Source organism: Sciurus carolinensis, chromosome 14 (genome assembly GCF_902686445.1).
Source record: "Sciurus carolinensis chromosome 14, mSciCar1.2, whole genome shotgun sequence".
In the NCBI taxonomy this organism is placed as follows: Eukaryota; Metazoa; Chordata; class Mammalia; order Rodentia; family Sciuridae; genus Sciurus; species Sciurus carolinensis.
In genome coordinates, this window is record NC_062226.1 from 14138167 (window position 1) to 14159130 (window position 20964).

The following is a 20964-nucleotide window of genomic DNA, read 5'->3' on the forward strand; positions in this document are numbered from 1 at the left end:
TTTCTTCACTTCTCTTCCAATAACTTTTCCTCCATACTCTTTCCAATCTTTTATTCCTTTACTGCCCTATTTCTTATTTGTCTTTGGCCCCAAGAATAGGTTTATACATTTTAGAGAAAAATTAACATTTTCATTTAGCAGAGTAATATTTTTTTAATTTTAAAAATATTATTTTAAAATGTTAGGTAATTTGCCAGAATAAGCAATACATCACAAGTTGTTTAAGAGATTTTACTTACAAGAAATTTTTATAAGGATGGTATAGAAGTTGTAAATCCATGTAACTCTAAGCTCTGCATTTCTTAGTACCAGAAATAAAATTAAATTGACAGAAGACTAGAAGAGAAATGAGAAGTTTCAGGATATTTGCTTCGCAACAATATATGAGTGAACACTGAGGAAATTCCTCTATGTTCTTCTCTGCTATAGATTATGTGGGGGTGAGTTAAGGAAATTATAGGCAGATGTGTTAGTCAACTTTCCACTGCTATGACAAAATATCTGAGAATATCAATTTGGAGGAGGAAAGATTGATTTTTGGCTCAGTTTCAGAGGTTTTAGTCCATGATTGATTCTGTTGATTTGGGCCTGAGATAAGACAGAAAATCATGATGAATGACGTGGAAGAAAGCTGCCCACCTCATGGTAACCAGGAAGCAGAGGGAGGAGGGTGAAGGGGAAGGGGCCAGGGGCAAGATATAGTCCCCAAGGGCATGCCCCCAAGGACTCACTCCCTTCAACCAGGTTTCATGTATGGTTCCTACCACTTCCTGATAGTTTGTTCATCTGTGAATCCATCAATGGAATTAATCCATTGATGAGGGTCAGGGTCCTTATGATCCACTCACCTCCCAAAGGCACTGCATCTGAATACTACTGCATTGGGAACCAGGTCTTCAGTATATGAGCTCGTGGGAGACATTCCATATCCAAACTATAACAGCAAGTAGTGTGATGTACAGTAGTAGAAAGGAAGTGGAATCTGAACTTGGGGTCTTGGATTCCATTTTTGGTCTAGTCACTGACTAACTGGCTAATAATTTACTAACGAACTTAATAACTTGATTAAACTATTTATCTTCTCTAAACCTTAGTGTATTTTTCTATAAAAAGCATTAAAATATTTAACTTGAAGGATTTTTATGAGAATTAAAATGTGCATGTGTGTATATCGATTTATAATTGTGACTGATGCATAGATTCAGTTCAATAACTTCCTAGGAGCTGAATCTGGGTTTTTTTGTTTGCTTGTTTTATTTTATTTTATTTTTTTGAGATGAGTTCTCAATAGGTTGCCCATACTGTTCTCAGTCTCCTGGGCTCAATAGCAGTCTTCCTGCCACTGGCTCCAAAGTGCTAGGACTACAGGTGTATACCACTATTCCTAGTTGTTTTGTTCATTAAGTGAGGAATAGAATTTTTTTTTTTTTGGCAGTGCTGGGGATTGAACCCAGGGCCTTGTGCTTGTAAGGCAAGCACTCTACCTACTGAGCTATCTCCCCAGCCCTAGATTCAGCCTCTTAAAAGAGCAGAACTAGGTCAACCAGAGTTGACTGTAAGTAAGAATTGAGGATTTTGTTTTTCATTGGTAGGCTAAAGAAGAAATTATTCATTATAATGGAAAAAAAACTTCACTTGTTTTCCATTTTCATTAAAACCTTATTATGTAATTTTAAATCAAATATTCTTTATTTTACAATAGTAATAACTGAAATTAATTAAATTAAATAGGCAATATTCTAAGTCCTTTTTAGTGATTATTTCATTTAATCCTCATAGCAACAATATGAGATGGGCACTGTTACTGCTGTTCTTATTTATTTGTATAGGGAAACAACTGGAAGTTAGGCAATTTGCCTAATTTACCAGGGGACAGCCAGTAAACAAAAGGGGTAAGACTGAAACATTTGCAGTCTAGATCTAGAATATGTATTCCTAGCCACTGTGTGGAAATAACCTTTCTCAAATTCTCAGGTATGAAGCAGAGAGTGATTATTGTAAGAAACTCTGATGCTGTGACTTAGACTACTTGTTATTTTCTAGGAATATCTTCTAGTTGTCTTCTGGTGACCCTCATGACCCTTGACCCTCATGTGATGTAACTCATGCTATGTAAATACCTCTGTTTGATAAGACCTACTCCCAGTTTTAGATTAATAGAAATTTAGAACATGAGAGGATCAACCCTTTGATGAACAAACGTCATTTTCAATATGTATTATATTGCCTTCTCTTTGTATTCAGCAATATTTTAGAATAAAAAACAATATTGCACTTGCTCTTGTCAAGAAATTTATAATCTTTGCAAGACTAAAGGACACAAACAGCTAGAATACCATATAAAATAGTTGCTAAACATGCTTAATTTGTAAGTAGAGTTCTTTAGAGTAGGAAGAGAACAGGAGTAAGCTGAAATTATAAGGAAAGGATTTCTAGAGAAGCACAAAACTGAGTGTGCCATATAGGTTATGAATTAGGGAGGCAGAGAGATGAGAACTTATCAGTAGGAATAAAATATAAGAATTCAATTGAGGGCTGGGGTTCTGGCTCAGTGGTAGAGCATTTGCCTAGCATGTGTGAGGCATTGGGTTCATCCTCAGCATCACATAAAAATAAATAAATAAAATAAAAGCATGTGTCCATCAAGAAAAAAGAGTTCAATTGAATTTCCTAAGATTATACAATGAGATGAGAAATCTGATCTAACACCTACTCAAATTCTCTTCTGTTTTCACCTCCCTGTTCTCATTTTAAAAATAAATAAAAGTAAAAAAGCAGACTCAATTCTGTGTCCTGTTTCTCTCACACATTGAAAGTCTATAGAACCAACAATTGACTTTTAAAAAATTAATTTCCCTATTCTTTATGCCAATATATTTCAGTGGGAGTTGCCCTAGTGAGGGTAGATTTTGGCTGCAGGAGCCAGATGTGGGTTGAGCAATGCTTTTGTATGCAGACACAAAGTCCTTTATGTACTGACAGATGGCCACCCCCTCATGTCACCATTGGTGTTCCAACCTGTTTAATTGGAAAGAGTTGGTCTATATCTGAACTTTTCATTTTTCCTTTGGGAACACATGTTCTAATGTTTTCCTGTTTCACATTTTGACGTAGGTTTGATAAATGAATGGATAGTATTTGATCTTAAAAAGCACTATTACTAGTGAAAACCCAAATCTCTTCATAGAGTTCTTAAAAATTCTGCCAGATCTGACTTTATATGTAGACTACTATATACTGATGTGAGAATTTTTTGTTAGTATCTCCAATAGGTTAGTCTACAAATGTATTAAAATCTATGGTTGCTGCTGTACAACAGGTTTTGAAATATTTACTACTTTACATTTTTTCCTGATAGGAATATGTTGCAGGATAGAAAGCAAATTTTACTTATGAAGTAAACTAATACCAAAATAAATTTTAAATAGATGCCAAAACACCTCCAAGCCCACATTCATTTAGGGCTCTGAAAATCATCTCTTGTATAATACATGGGAGTAAACAGCTGTTTGTGCAAACTCTTATTTAGAACTTTGTAATTCTGGAAGAGTAAGAAAAACATTTGATCACTGGAAACAAATTCAAAAAATCTTACAAGCTAGCATATTCTTAGGTTATTTTATAGAGAAATAGAACAAAGACATAACTTTTATTTTAAAATAACATTTTTCTGTATACTAATTGTTATTCCTGTAATTATACCAATGTCAGAATTATCTTTTTTTGTATACTTCAGTATTTTTTACTTAAAAATGGAATTTTAAAGGTAGCCATCTTGGTCAGAAGTACCTCATCTTAACCTTCATCTTGTTACGGTTCATTTGTTTCCATAAATAAGTAGTTTATATCTTAGGAGGTATATTAAGCATATCACATCAAAGTTCATGTTAAGATCATGGAAAAACAAACTAGACTAAAAATTGAATGTTAATAAATGGTCAGAGAGTGGTTTTTCAGAAAAAGATACTGAGTATGTTGAGATTTAAGTGTAAATGATGTATAACTAGTAGAGTCTGGAACGCTCTGTGTTTTTCAGTGCACTTTTGTCTTAAAATGGGCATAATTTGCCTTCCTGGTCTTCTAATTATTAATTAGATATCAACTATAGTCAAAAGAATGAAAAAAAAAACTTTTTTCCTGGTGACTTTTGTGAATAAGATGTCAAATGAGTTGATATTTCTATTGATCAGACTCGTTACTGTCCTTAAGCCTTATTGTAGACTCTTCTGCTAGTTTGATCATAGTAAGCCACTTTTAGGTCAATTTGGAATTTTTAAAAGAAGTATTTTAATGTTTTGTTATTGATAGTATTAAAAATGTTTTATTTTGCTTCTGAGAGGCTCTTCCCCATCTCAAATTATATGTATGATAATAGTATAATCAAGTTCATATAAATGTCATATTTGGTATTATGGTATTCATTTATTCAACAGTTGAATATTTACTTTCTTGATACCAAATACTGTACTTTTGTGCAGGTAATTTCATAAAACTTGTGAGAGATAAACTATAAATAAGACAATGGGTTCCATTCCATAGGAGCTTCTAGTTTAGTAAGGACATTAAGAAATATATATTTTTTATAGATATAAGAAATATATATATGTATATATGTGTGTATATATATGTATATATATGTGTGTGTGTGTATATATATATATATATATGAATGGAGATATATATATATATGGAATATATATGGAATATATATGGAATAATGGAATATCCATATATATATATGGAATAATGGAATATATATATATATATATATATATATATATATATGAATGGAGAAAATATTGACAGAAAGGAGGATAGTGAGAATGGTGCCATGACAGCAGTGTTTCTGTACATAATTCTTTAGAAATTTTGCATTTTTTGCATTAATACATCGGACAATCTAAGTTTGTATTTTTATGTTGAATTTATGGAAATACTCAGTCTAGGGTTTCTTTTCAGGTTCATACCCTTCCCTATGCTTACCATTCTTTCTTTGTTGCAGGCTGAAGGAATTGAATTGCTACCACCCACACTAGCCCATGAGATTTTAGTCCCCTATGAACCTTGCTGCTGAGTGTCCTAATACTCACAGTTCTTTCAGTGTTGCTAAAAATAAATTGAATGACTCTTTAATTTTTAAAAGTTTTTAAAATGGTCAGTCTTTATAGGGAGGCCTTTGGGGATAGCAAACAGAAATGTGGAAATTGCAAGTTTATATAATTGACAAACTTTTCCACAAATATGGCTCACATATAGTCATACCTCCAATTTTTTCCAATTAATTGCTATGATTCTCTTATACCTCAGTAACATAAAGTGCAATACTGTCCTTTAGAGAGAACTCATTCTCCAACAGTTAGTTACCAATTGTTCAATAACTCTAGGGGTCAGTCCTCCTATGATGGTAGGCATAAAAGGGAACATGATTCCGATGGGTTAACTGATATTGCTGTTTCTCATTGCAATGTGAATTGTGGCTAGAAGCCTGATCCCTGAACAACCTGGTGGATGATGCCTGCTCACTACTGCAGTGATGCTCTTGGTGGTCCAGATTCTGCAGAGTCAGCAGTTATTAATTTTTTTTGAGGGAGGATGAAACTATTCCCTTAAAGCCAAGTTCTTTCAAGGATACTCTAAATTGGGGCTTCTAAGTTGTCAATCTCCATAATCAGCTCCTTCAGCTTATACATGCAGCCATATTCAGTGTGCAAGCCAGTCTCAAGAGATTGAGGACATTTTGTAGAGTCTTTTCACCAACCAATCCTAAATCCTCCTCTTTCCAAGGGTGAGACACCATTCTTTAGCTATTTGAAATACAAAGGGTTTTTAACTTTATATCTAAAGTTGTAAAGTAACTGACTTAGTCAGGAGCATCTGCTTCAAAGTTATTTTCTACTTTTGCCTAAATGGAAAAGCAATTGTAAGCTTCTCTTGCTGAAGAAGATAGAAACCACACTTTTAATCTCTAGTTAAACATCTTCCTAATGGAGTATTTCACTACCCTTAAAAAGTTTTAAAGTCTTATATCGCAGTGTTTTCTGGTCTATAGTTTAATTTCATTCTGAGACAAAAATACCACAAACTTGCAAATGATACTAACATTATTACTATAGACTATGTAATTCTTACCTGAAATGCTTGGGACCAGAATTATTTCAGACTTTGTAGCTTTTCAGATTTTAGGATATTTGTATAGACTTTACCAGTTGAGCATCCCTACTCCAAAAATTCAAAGTCTGAAATTCTTCAAAATCCAAAACATTTTTTTCAGGGATTGAACCCAGGGGTGTTTAACCAGCCCTTTTTGTTTTTTATTTTTATTTTGAGATAGGGTCTCAATAATTTACCCAGGCTGGGCTTGAACTTGCAGTCCTCCTGCCTCAGTCTCCCGAGTAGCTGGGTTTACAGGCATGCAGCACTGTACCTGACCAAAATCCAAAGCTTTCTGAGTGTAATGTCTGGGCTCAAAAAGTTTCAGATTTCAGATGTTCACATTAGGGATGCTCAATCTATTCTATCATCAACTCTGGAATGAACAGCTTTAACATTTATTGAATGTTTGCTTTCTACCAGGCTAAGTGCTTTATATGTACTAAATTATAAGGATAAAATAATAGTTAATTGAAGTGGTATTGTTCTAATTTTACAGATGAAGAAACTGAAACTTAATTTGCCTGAAAACAGACAATGATAAAGTGGTAGAAATAGGCTCAAACCACATCCGTCCAGCTCTACTACCTTCCTTGTTTGTTAATTGCCTTTAAATTTCACTATCACATAGGTAAATTCCTAGCATTAGAAATTATCATTTGAGGACTAGAGTAGTGACTCTTTGGTAGAGCACTTGCCTATCATGTGTGAGGTACTGATTTCAATTCTCAGCACCACATATAAATAAATAGAATAAAGCCCATTGACAACTAAAAAGTATTTTAAAAAAGAAATCATCATTTGAGTGATAACATTAAATGATATACTATACCATCAGTAATAATTCATGTGGATATTATGTACCCCCTAATATGATGAGATGAGAAAGAGTACCTTCTGTGATATTCTTCCTCAGAATTCATAACCTCAGTCTAACTGTGATAAGACATCAAATGAACTCAAGTTGAGGGACATTTTACAAAACACCTGACCAACTCTTGAAAAACTTGAAGGTTGTAACAGACCAAGAAAGACTGAGAAACTGTCAGATTGGAAGAGGCTAAGGAATCATAATGAGTAAATGTAAGTGATATACTAGATTGAAACCTGGAAGAAGGACAATGGGAAACCATTCCTTTAAGATAGAGAGTTAATTGATTATTATTTGGAGCAACCAAAGGAAATATGGATGGTTTTATATATTTATTTTCCTTTTAGCACTGGGGATTGAACCCAAGCCTATGAATCCTAGGCAAGCATTCTACAACAGATCTACACCCCCAGCCCGAGGTTTACTATTTTATTATGGGGGCAAAGTTACTGGTCCTAGTGATTCTTAGCCTTGAGTTCAGAAGAGGAATTAGAATAAGGAAAAAACTTAACTTTGTTGGCATGAGGACTTGCTACTTTAGATATATAATCAGAATATGGTTAGAAAATCCAGTCTAACTCATAGCCTGATTTAATATCCTTTTTATCTGAAGTTTAAAAAGAAGAGCCTCTAGAACTTATGTGAAAAAACTTAATCTGAAATAGAAGAACTCTTGTTCCCACAGAGAAGGCTTTGTCTTCTTGTGTCCCCTGAAAGAGAATTAAGTCAGCATGACTTTTGCATCTCAGATTTTTTTTCATAGCAAGAAATGTGCTTTTTGGAGGGTAGAGAAAAATACAGGATTTTTAACTTTTTTTCCTCCCTGGATATGATTTCCACTCAAAATATCTATATTTGTCAATCCCAGAGAGAGATTTGAACTTGAAGTTTTTCTAGATTTCCTGTGAAAAGGGACATATGTTTCAGCCTTGATTATTGTAGCAAAGTATGTAGGACTAGCTCAAAATTATGAATTTCATTATTACGGTTCTGCATAGATTAATTCTCAGCACACATTTAATGTATTTCAACAATTTGTGGTTTTTTAAGTTGAATTGAAAATTTAACTGATTATAAAAACATAAAATCATACATATTAATAAAGTACCATGTGATGTTTCAATATTTGTATACATTGTGTAATGTTTAAGTTAGGTTAAACTTATCTATCTCCTCAAACATTTAGCATTTTTATGGTGAAAATATTACAATCCCTTCTTCTAGCTTTTAAAATATACAGTACATAATTGTTCTCTATAGTCATCTTACTGTGCAACAGCACACCAGAACTCCTTACTCTTATCTATAATTTAGTACTCATTGATCAACCTTTTCCCATTCATTCTTCCCTGCTATATTTCCCAATCTCTGGTAACCACCATTGTACTCTCAACTTCTATAAGAACAGCTTTTTTCATATTCCACATATGAGTAAGATCATGTGATACTTGTCTTTCTTTGTCTGGCTTATTTCACTTAACATAATGATCTCCAGTTCCATCCATATTATTGCAAATAACAGAATTTCATTCTTTTTTATGACTGAATAGTATTCTTTTGTGTGAATTTCTTCATCTATTCATCAGTTGGTGTGGACAGTTAGGTCATCTGCATTTTTAGTTACTGTGAATAGTGTTGCAATAAACATGGAAGTGCAGAGGTTTCTTCAATATACTGATTTCATTTCCTTTAGATATATATCCAGCCTGGTGCTGGGTGTACAATCCCAGTGGCTTGGGAGGTTGAAGGAGGAGGATCACAAGTTCAAATCCAGCCTCAGCAACTTAGTGAGACCCTTAGTAACTTAGTTAAACCCTTTCTCAGAATAAAAAATTAAAAGGGCTGGGGATGTGGCTCAGTGACCAAGTGCCCCTGGGTTCAATTGCTGGATTATGTGGTAGTTCTGTTTTTAATTTTTTGAGAATCTCCCTATACTGTTTTTCATAATAACTGTACAAATTTATATTACTACCAAGAGTTTGCCTGGGTTACCTTTCCTCCAGTGAATTTTTCCATCTTCCTGTTATGTTTATAAATTAAGTTGGTTTCCAGGGAATGTAAATTACTAGTATCTATAAAATCATTTCCAATTAATAGTTCTTTTCTTCTAATTTGATTCTAACAACAACTCTAAGAGTTAGATAAGGATGATTATCCACCAAATTACAGATGAGAAATAATAATAAAAAAAGATTACATCATGAGCCCAAACTTCAATGACCATGAACTACCAGAATGAGTCAGTTCAAAGTCTTCTAACACAGTATTCCACATTCTTTCACTAAGTTAAAGTTCCATGGAATTCAGAATTGGGTTAGTATATATCCCAGTGTTCTAGATCAGGGAGGCACAGGAAAAGTATTGACGAATAAGTTCCTTTTTCTGTGGACTAGGAAAACTTTGGGTGGATTCTCAATACCTTCAAGTTTGCTTTATCCTAATACTATACAGGAAGGACATAGACATGTTTTTTACATTGCTGAAAACCATAGTGAAAATACAGTTTATATTGTCAGTAACAAAAACCCTTCCTCTCTTTTTTCAATTTCCAACACATACACTATGACCATTTCGTTAATTTTTACTTTTACTTGTCTTGAGTTGATATTTTAAAGGGTTCAGCAATTGAATAGAATGTCCAGCAAAACAGATATTATAGATATTTGAAGGAAAATTTTCACAGGGGATTATATTAGCTTTATTGACTGACTTATTTGTCTAACGAAGCTGCATGATCCAGGAGAGGCAACAGGAGGAACAGAAGGAAGTTACATTAATGAACACTATTAAACTTCTGTGCTTGATGCTTTACACTTAGAACCTCTCTTCTTGAAACAACTCATTCATCTTTCTCTTAGAGGCTGTGTTACTTAACAACATGGTATAACTAGTAAATGACAGAATTTAGATTCAAGCCCAGACCTATCTGACTCCAAGGCTTTTCCCACTGTACCCTGAAATAGAATGGGCAAAATTAGACATGGCAGTATGAACATCTCAATATGAAATGCAGGACTCATGTATGGATGAGCATGAATCAACAACTTAGGTGCTGACCCATGGGACTTAAATCAAGAAATCAGCTTGAACTGCAAAGGAAACAACTGTTTCATAAAAGATGAAGTGAAGTAATGAGAGTATATATAGAGAATCACTTGGAAAGAAAAGATAGGAATTAGGACATTATAATTATCAAAACTGAGTTTATGGTTTGAGGTGTCAGAATGTCTGACTTGCTGGACTTTAAATGGCAGCCATTTGATGTCTGAAAGCATGTGTCATGGACCTACTCATTGGGGTGGGAAGTAGGGAGGAGGGGTAACTGAAACTAGGAGCCAGGCACTGAGAAACTGGGACAATAGTTGTAATTCAGTCATAGAGAACATAGAGGACTAAGGTCAAAGGAACTTGCAGCAAATGGAGCTTGATGCTACACACTGGAGCAGATTGCCTTAAATACCCTTTTCTTAGGTCAGGATTGATACCAAATTAATGATTCAGCACTAAGACTGGAGGTAGAAATTAAGTAATTTTATCAGTAAAGTACAGGTATATAAAAATAAAGTGAAATAAGTACAGTGATATTTTTCCAGTTAATGTAATACAGTGATTCTCCAATTATGGTCCCCAGATCAACAATATCAGCATAACCTGGGAACTGGTTAGACATGCAGATTCCTGGGACCAATCCAGAACTATTGAATCAAAAACCTCAAGGTAGGGCCCAGCAATTAGTGTTTCAACAAGCCCTGCAGATGATTCTGTTGCATGCTAATGTTTCAGAGCCACTGATATAGTAGACATAATGTGGTCCCCAAAAACCTAAGGTTGACTTACATGCAAAAGAAAACCAGAACTAAAAAGAGGAGGTTGATGGAGCAGTCCTCCATTTTTTGTTTATATGAGTATTACAGAAGTTAACAAGGCCCATTTGGCAGGGTCATAGTAGATTAATCAAATCTATTAATAAGAGTTAAGCAAAGTAGATTTTTCTTTGAGGGTTAGTATATATTTTTTCTTTTTTTTTTTTTTTTGAAATACGTTTTTAATGTAAGCTTTTCTTTGTCCTACTTTAAAAAACAAACCCAATAGATCTGTGTCATACAAGATCTCTTGTCCCATCATGGACCACTCATTAAATCTCTCACTTTGCTCATTTAGAATTTAGAATGAATATCCCATTTCCTGTATTCTGAGAGGTTTATTCAAATGTGACATAAAGCATCGAGTTTTAGTGCATGGAAAATATTAAATGGGCTAAAATGAAAACAAATATTACTTAGAAGTCATCATGAGTTAATGAAGAAAGTTTACGTAGATTTTTGGAGCCAGATCATGCAGTCATTAAACAAAGTTCGTAAGCTTATTACGTGCAAGGTATTATGCTAGGCACTGGGAATGCAGCAGTAGACAAAACACACACACAAATCCTGATTTCATGGAGCTGACATTCTAGATGGGGAGAGAGATTATAAAAAAGAAAGAATTGTTTTGAGACAAAGTAGAAGCATTGTCTCATTTCATTGGCAATTATGTTTTTAAAACTCATTTATCAGAGGAAATATTTAAATGACTACTGAGTTAGAAGATTAACATAAAAGCTTCTTTTGGGGGTATTGCAAGTTTGTTAAATAAGGCACATTAAATCCTTCTGACTTGCTTTTATTAAATTTATAGAGGTAATCTATAAATAAGAAGAGAGAAAAAACACTGTATTAGGAGACAAATACCCAGTTTCTTATTCTGCCTGCCATTGTCTGTGTTATCTGGAAAACTAAGTCCATTCATGTTACTGAAACTTTACCAGGTGAGAATGTTCAAAGTATCAATATTTTACCACATGTGGTGTTCCTACTGTTTGGAAGGTACTTAAATGTTTAATTTTAGTCAATCCTCACAACCTTTTGAAACAAGTATTATCATTCTTCTTTTTCAAATGTAGAAACACTTGTTAAATACTCAAACAGCTGGAAAGTGATAAAACTGAGATTCATGAATGTCATAGTATAATTTTAAGGACTACATTGAGTAATTTGTGAATATTATGCTGTGTACTTTATTTATAACCCATAGTAGGAACTTAATAAATATTAACAGTGCCTCCTGAGCACTCTACTCCCTATACAGTTCAGTATTTGGGTATAAAGGGCTTGATCTTTAGTACTATCAATATCAACATTTAAGGTTAAACAGGTTGTTTGCTAATCTGAAAACTAAGCTACTGCTTATGCTGTCATTCCTGTGAGAAATGAATTATAAATTCTACACCTTAAGTTAAATTTTTGGAACACAGTATATACAGAAATCAGGTGTTAATAATTACACTTTCATTAAGTAAAACTTTCATAATGGTTACCATATGTCAACAGATTTGAGAGGCAACCTCTTACCTAGATGATATCTTGTCCCCGTGTTTATCTCTACATTTTCTTTTCAAAATGACTTTTGAAATGCAGAAATCTCTATAAAAATAATGGAGTCGAGTGGGTTTGAGAATTCCTCTGGCTGTGTTTTTTCTGTTAAAAAAATTAAAGAAATTAAGAAATAACTTTTCTGATTGAGTTAAGTTAGACTTCCCAAGTTTTGGCCCTGAAAATATATTTTTTATTTTTTTACCTTCAAGTTTTACTTTTGACTTTTCAAGTAAACTTTTAAAATTGATTTTGGTAAAATCAGTTACTAGAAAATATTTTTGCAATTAGATTATATTCTTTTCTGAGTATTAAGAATTTCTGTCTGAATATAGATTTCCTCTAAACATATTTTGGACTATTTGTTCTCAAAAATACAAGGAATGTTTAGCATAATAGCCCAATGTTTCAACAATAAAGCTATCCTTTTTTCTTCTAGAAAAGGAGCTTTGCTCATTGCATAATAGTCTTTTCCAAGACTGTAGATAGAGAAACAATCTTTTGCCAAAATTTCCAATTACTGAGTTTCTTTCATAACAAAAAATAAAACTATTTTTTTTATTACTTTCACTAAACCATGTCACAAACATGAAGTTAGAATTGTTAATAAGTTTTCATTTGTTTATCTTCCCATGTAAAAACACTTTCTAGGGAAAAATTTTTCTTAGCTACCTCTTAAAATTTATTTTTAATGTATTTAGAGAGCCTATAATCAGCAATTTTTTGTTGATTTCAGACTGTATTTCAGCTGGGCACTGCTAAGTTCCCTGTGGTTGCAGTCTTTAAATCTTACAATAACCCTACAAAGTTTGGAATAATCATCTTCATTTTACAAATGAGAATACTGAGGCTAAGAGAAAAAGTGCTTGTGCCAACTAGCCACTAGCAGAGCTGGAATATGAACCAAACTCTGTCTCTTTAGACTGTTTTTTCCCCTAAACTCCAATACCTTCCTTTTCTGTATTCTACTCTTCCCAACCTAATCAATGTGATTATAAAATAATGGAAATTTTGAACATTCTCCATCCTCTCAAACAGAAATGAACATTTAAAAAACAATTTGACTAGTATTTCTGTGACATAAATATGTGACATATCTTGAGATGATAAACTTTTGAGATTCTTTTTGAAAAATTAATAACTTCATTTATACTTATTTATAACATCTATATATGTTTCAGAACTAAGCTTGGAGTTTTTCTTTTAATTTTGTTTATTAATTTTTTTCTTTTGATGCTGGAGATTGCACATAGGGCCTCCTACATGCTAAGCACATATTCTACCACTGAACTACAACCCAAAAGGTAACTTTTTAATTAAAATCTTGCAATATTGTTCATACCCATGAGTGTATAGATTACACAACATTGACATGGTAAGAAAATCTGAGAATTCTGTTTGGTATGATTTAAGAAATGTGTAGTATATGCTTCATTACATTTAGTATAGCACATACATATGCTTTTTTAAAAATATATTTTTTAGTTGTAGGTGGACACAATACCTTTATTTTACTTATTTATATGTGATGCTGAGGATCAAACCCAGTGCCTCACATGAGCTAGACTAGCGCTATACCACTGAGCTACAATCACGGCTCTGCATATGCTTTTTAATGAATATTCTATATTTTTCTTTGTGACAAAATTCTATATACTATGTTAGTACTTTACTATAAATTCACATCTTTAAGAAGTGATACCAGATGAGCAAATTCTATCTTAAAATTTTTGTTAGCTGATCTCAGTAGTATAGATTTCTGATTGTTATTCAAAATCCAGTTCTGTACCCTTATTCTCTAGATATGAAGCTGTGCTTTGTTTCTTTTTTATTTTTGAATCTATGGCTAAGCTATAAGTGATCTGTTAACAGGCCTTTTTTTGTTTTTGTTTTTGCATTGCATTTATATCATCGACCTTTGCTTCAAAAAGAATTCAACAGTCTTTAACAGAGGGAGACCATGAAAGGGGGTGCTGTAAAGGCTTTATTGTATAAAAGAAGTCACACAGGCAAAGCTTTATGTTTGCTGAGTGATTTAATTCTTCTACATGTAGAAACTGGCCATGGGCCATGAGTAACATGATGGAAAAGCACTTCTATTACAGCCCCACAACCAATCTTTTTATATATATATATATATATATATATATATATATACTTTTTTTAAAAGACAGAAAAGCACCTCCTTTCCTATTATTTTAAGATCTACCCAGGAAAGAGTGAAGTTTGGTATCAAGACTTAGTCAATGGCTTTATCTGGATTTATGAAGTTATTGGATTTTTTTTCTTAAATAGACAACTGAGGAACAGATTCTCCAGGGGAAAAGATGCCTGCTTACATCAGTCTTTTGAATGCTCAGAACAGAATTTTGAAGGAAAAGCCTCTGATAGGGCTAGCGACTACTTTGGAACATTGTCCATGTTATGGCTATACGATATTACTAAGTGATACTGTATTTCAAGATAATACCTTTTACTTACAGGTGGTGGGTTAAGCAGACCCCATCACTAGAAGTAACTGTTTATCCTCTTGTATACTGAATAATCTAACATCTTGAAGGGAGTGAGGAGCTAGCATGTTTTGATTAACATGTATAAAACCTTGGAAATTGGCTAATGACGTGTTCTTAGCCATTCTTTGAAAGGAACATGATATCCTTTGTAATTTTTTGATAGTATAAAGGGACTTAAATTAACTGTTTCTTTCTTATTGAGTAATAAGATATTCTTGTACTTCATATTTGATGAATACAGATTTACTTTGCCAGATCTTTTAGTACCTTGGAGTATACTGGTATGAGACTGAGTATGTATGTGTGTGTGGGGTTTCTTTTTGTGAAGTTACTTAAGAGACATGCATGGTAAATTTAAAAAAACAATGCTTATCTTCTGTATGATCAGTACAATGTTTAATTAAGCTTTAATATTGCTTAAACATAAAAATATTTGGGTTTGTATCTCTGAGAACCTTGGACTTTGTTAGGCAGATGTTACTCTTTGAGCATCTCAGCTCGTTAGGGAAAACCTGAAATTCACTTGGCAGCAAGAAAGGAAACTGGTATTTATCCTGGACAAAGCAGAAAAAGTATCACTGAAGTCAAAACCTGTATAGATGGTAAATTGTGATCCTCGGAATCTACAGAATGATAATGTGAAAAGTCTGGCTTGGTGTAAATAAACCTGACTCACTAGCTATAGACAGTAGCTTTATCCTCTCTGAATTCTCTCAATAGTAAAATGAGGATTATGACCTTTACCTACTAGGGAATTACCTTGAGGATTAGAGAGAATGTGTATTTATCAACACAGCCTCAATAAAGGGAACACATTATTATTATTTATATTCATTATTATATTACTCCTGCTTTTAGATGCCTTCACTTTACATTTTCTGTAAAATTAGTTGTTCACCAAGAAATTACAGGACCCAATACATTACTCAGCTTTTAATAGGAATAGAGAATTCAATAGGTTATTTCTTAGGATACAAGACTTTAAGATGTGGTAAGTATAAATTATTATGCAATCTTGGCTTTCTTTTCTGGACTGATTTTATTTGATTAAAACTCTAAGAACTGTGGTTTTTTTCTAATTTTTTACATTGAGGCACATCCCAAGTTAAAATAATAATAATAATAATAATAATAATAATAATAATAATAAAAACCTTAGATTTGTATACTACAATTAGAATACATATGCTTGAAAGATGTGTTATTTCCATTCTGCAAAATTCAATGCTGGGTTACAATAACTCTCAAATTTAGAACTTCTATTTTTAGTACAGAAATAGAAGTATATGAGGTAGGGAGTAGGGGATTGCTTTAACTGATGCATAAAATCTGTGTGTTAACAATTTTAGCTTGGGCTCCTGAACTAAAATTAACAATTCCAGAGGGACTCTTTATTATGAGCTACATCTCTAAGAAAAATTGTTTTTAAAAGCAGTTTCACCTTAAATTGTCTCTTACTCAATATGACTGTACCAGAATCTATTCAGATGAAATCTAAAATTTTGAGGTCCAGAATGAGTATATTAAGAAAGGTCACTATTGGGAAAAAGGGAAAGTATATAATTTTTCTGAGAATTCTAATAATTTGTGTTGCCCTTCATCTTTCTTTCCCCCAACAGTGCTTAATTCTAAAATTTAGTTAATATATTTATTGAGCACTTGTCATGTATTTATTAAGTGCCTTCAACAAACCAAGCATTGTATTTTATATTCTTTCTGAGGGTACCAAGATGGCTAATACATAGTCTTGGACTAAGGAAATTTACTTTATAAAGTGTATGACATAAAAACAGTTTGTTACAGTACTTGATCTTTATACTTATGCTAGGTCTTAATGATAAGAAGACTGCATAATTTCCTTGTGGCTTTTACAATCTAACTAGAAAAATAAGAGTTAGCATAGTGTAAGAATATAGAACAAATCACATTAGGATCAAAATGTCTGACCCAGTGAATATAAAGCCAAGAAGCCAAAAGATCTCTGTGGACCAGTTTGAGAAAAGTTTCATGGAAAGCAGAGAAAATTTTAGAGGTAAAGAGGAGGAAGGACATTATATTAGGAATGATTATAAGAGAAAAAACAATACCAAGAAATATTGGAAAGAATTTTTTTTTGGTACTAGAGATTGAACCCAGATCCATATCCCTAGCTCTTTTTATTTATTTATTTTATTTTGAGATAGGATTTTGCTAAGTTGTTCAGGGCCTCACTAAGCTGCTGAGGCTGTCTTTAAACTCCGGATCCTCCTGCCTCAGTCTCCTGAGCCTCTGGGATTACAGGCATGCAGCACAGCACCTAGCTGTTATTTATTTTAAGCTGCCCAAGTACGTAGCATTCATTGTCACACATGATCAGTTTTTAGTACCATATTAGTTGAATTATATAATCATGAAGTTTTTCAATTTCCAATGTAAAATAAAAAGTCACTCTTCTAGTAAATAGAATCTAGTTGAAACTCTTTGCTGCATTAAGATCATCTGTATTGAGATATTAGGTGATGAAACTTTCAAACCGCTTTACTTCTGTTCATTGTCTTTGCTTCTGTTTGCAGTTCTGGGAATTGCCAGTGCAGAGTGGGTGTCACCGGCCCTACCTGTAACCAATGCCGAGATGGATATTATGGCTTTAGTAAGAATGGCTGCTTGCCCTGTCAGTGCAGTAATCGATCTGCCAGTTGTGATTCTCTCACAGGTACATATTTTCCTTAATTTTGTAATATAATTATTCCATTTTTAAAATGTTGAAATCTTTCAGTGTATCTTGATTCTTTTCAAATGGTTAATAAAGTCTTTTCTAAATAGGATGTAATAGGTCACAGCAAATCAAACTCTTTCATAACTTCTTGGAGAGAATACTTAAATTTTAGAAATCATATTGATTGGAAAGCTATGGAAGTAAGAAAAACTACATGAACCAAAATTTCAGAAAGAGTAGAACACTTTAAAATGCTTCCTAAATAAGCTGATCACCAGATACTCTGTGAAAATCCAGTGTAAATGAATCGACCACAAGGTGCTATGATACCGAAGAAAGAGGTGGACAAGTCTAGGATTTCAGTGTAATTTATTGGAGACTTATTGACAGAAATGTAGTCAAGGTGGCAGCAAGACTGGTGGATCCCTGAAAATTGGGTCAGAGGATAGAATCTTACACAGCAGTCAATACAAAAGTAACTTCATCTAAGCTGAAATGTGCTTGGTTTATCTGAAGCTATCAAAGATAATCAGGCATATTCCTGGTGCTGATGGCACCAGGCTCCAGTTGTAAAACTTCCCAAACTCCTCTAAGGGTTTTGTATATCTGTAATGTGCTAGGATAGCATGTGAGGAAACTGGCTGCAGAAGCAGTCATGGCAGTTATGACTCAAGGTGGCTTCAGTCAGATAAGGCTGGATCCCTGCACTAAGCATTTTCTTTTTAGGGAACATGTGTTGATTCTGGGTATAGACTAGGAAGGAGGTTTGATTTAAGCAAAGGCTTTCTTCTTGAGGAAGGTTACAAGAAAAATGTTAGGCAATCATTTGGGGCCTATATGATGATTGGAAACTAGAGGGACCCTACACAAAAGGCCAGTTTTCTCATAGAACGTTAGCTGTGCAGGAGATGGAAGGCTGGGCTGTAAAGGTAGAAAGTTATGTCAGTTTTATGCTAAGGAGACAAAGTTCTTTTAGAAGCTAGGCATGGTGGTATATACCTGTAATCCCAGCTACTGGGAAGACTGAGGCAGGAGGATTGCAATTACAATATACGACCATCTCTTTCTTGCCAGTACTAAACCTTTCAGGACTGAGGAGATGAAGGCCTGCTAGGTTCTCAATCAAAAGGGCCATGACAAAGATATAGTGATGAACCAGAGGTGAACTGACTCACACTAAAATTGCAATCCATTTTCAACCCACTTTAATTTCTTATTGAATTATGGTGATCCTTTCCTTATATATGCCTACCAGAGGAAAGAAGGACCTTCTGATTCTTTTATACCATGTTTGGCATCTGACTAAAAAATACTAGAGAACAGTAGGAAAATGTGACTAATAATAAAGATAAAATACAAAGCGGAACCATAAATAATCCAGGTTTAGAGTTAGCATACAGAAACTTTAAAATAATTAAAATTAATATATTAGGAAAATATAGAGGACAAATCAGACAAAATAGGTGAAAAGAAGTAAGATTTCAATTCAACGTTGCACTCTATAAAAAATCAAATGGACAGTCTGGAACTGAAAAATATAATATTTGAAATTAATCACTCATTGCATGGGTTTAATGCAGATTATACACAGTGAAGACAGATTTATAGGCCCAAATTCAGTGCAATTAAAAACGCCCAAACTGAGGTATTTAGAGAAAATACAATGAAAAGAATAAAGCAGGAAAGACATGTGGGACACAGCCAAAAGATCTAACAAAGTAGTTGGAGACACAGAAATGGAGGAAAGACATGTTGGGTCGAAGCAGAATCTGAAGAGATGACCAAGAATTTTCCAAACAGATGAAAGATATCAACCCACAGGTTCAGAAAGCTCAGCAAACCCTACATAGTATATAAAAAAGAAAACTATATTTAGGCAAACTTAGTCACTGTTAAAAACTAAAGACAATTAACTTCTGATTTTTAGTTTTCTTAGGAGTAAGGATTAGAGGCACTTCCTTAAAAATCTTTTTGCTACCAACAAAAAATCAGGGCATGAAAATGTGTCAAGTACTACAAGTATTTTGATGAGAACAGAGTAGCAGAATGTTTGAAATTGAAAGTACCATAGAAAAATCTGTGTTGAAAACTCATTCTGAATTCTAATCCTGTACTTTCCAGTGAAGCATATGTAGGGAAGTTGATTTGGAAGAAATTGTGCTATTTTTTTTCTTTTTATGTGATATTGCCAGTAATGTCTTGTGCTGTTCTTTTTCTTTTCTGTGTGATCCAGGCACACTGGCTTCTATTTCTAAAGCAATCTATGTTCCCTTGTCCAAGGGTTCTGATCTGCCTCCACCTGGGCCCCCTTTCCTTATTAAGTCATAATCTTCCTTCCCGTCTTCAATGAAAGGTCACTTCATTAGAATACATTTCCTGATGCTCCCTGCTAAATTAAAACTTCCCTATTATATGTTTTCATATGCTCTTGTTCTTTATTTTCTTAGCACTTATCACAATTTTTAGTCACGTATTTACTATTTGTGGTTATGAGTTGCATATGGATTGTTCACTGCATCGTTAAGTTCCATGAGGGCAAGAACAATATTAGTTTTGTTCACCATTCTGTATACAATCTCTAGCATGGATCTTGACACAGTTAAGTACTCACTGAATGTTTGTTGAATAAATGAACAAGTAAATATAAAAACCTATACAGGAAAAGATGAGATTCAATATTGGGTAACAATAGGAATGCTTCATCAATCTTGGATATTTAGGATTGCTCCCTAGGTATTTGACAGTAGCAGAAAGCAATGTGCATTTCTGGTTTTCGCTTTTATTTGTCCTTGCAGCAATGAGGCAACTTTCTTTACTGTTAAGTAAACGCCAACCTGTGCTTGCTCTGAAAATAATTGAAGGCACAAGAAATCCTTTTCATGGTTGATTTCTAAAAGCAGCTTGTAATGAGAGAAATAAATGGCTTCCCTTTTTGGAAATATAATGAAAGAGAAATCCAACATGAAGGAGCACAAATACTTGCTCTAAAACTGCAAGCTTTGTATGAAATGAGTCTTTCCTTTTATCTCAAATTGGATTTTTTTTTTCAACAGTGCTGTGATATAACTGCCCTCTGGTGGCCACTTTCTATGTTTCCTAGTCCTTATCCCACCCCACCCTCACCACTTCAGATTGAAGTGGATATCCAAGTGCTTTCTGTCGTAAAATATATTGGGAAACATTATGGGAAGCAATTTGACAGTAGATATTAGAAGCCTTAAGAAATACATCTTTGATCTAGCAATTCTGCTTCCAGTAATCTATTTTGAGAATTATCTTCCTTATAGATTGTTGTGAAGATGAAATGCAATACATTTGTATGGC

General features: G+C 33.6%; 1 protein-coding gene across 1 annotated transcript in view; it reads left to right on the forward strand.

Moving 5' to 3' along the window:
* Positions 1 to 20964, forward strand: part of Megf9 (multiple EGF like domains 9) — an 88956-nt gene that overhangs the window by 45768 nt on the left and 22224 nt on the right. The window contains exon 3 of the mRNA XM_047524734.1: positions 17498 to 17637. Coding sequence (XP_047380690.1) covers positions 17498 to 17637 — 140 coding nt within the window. The remainder of the gene's footprint in view (positions 1 to 17497; positions 17638 to 20964) is intronic.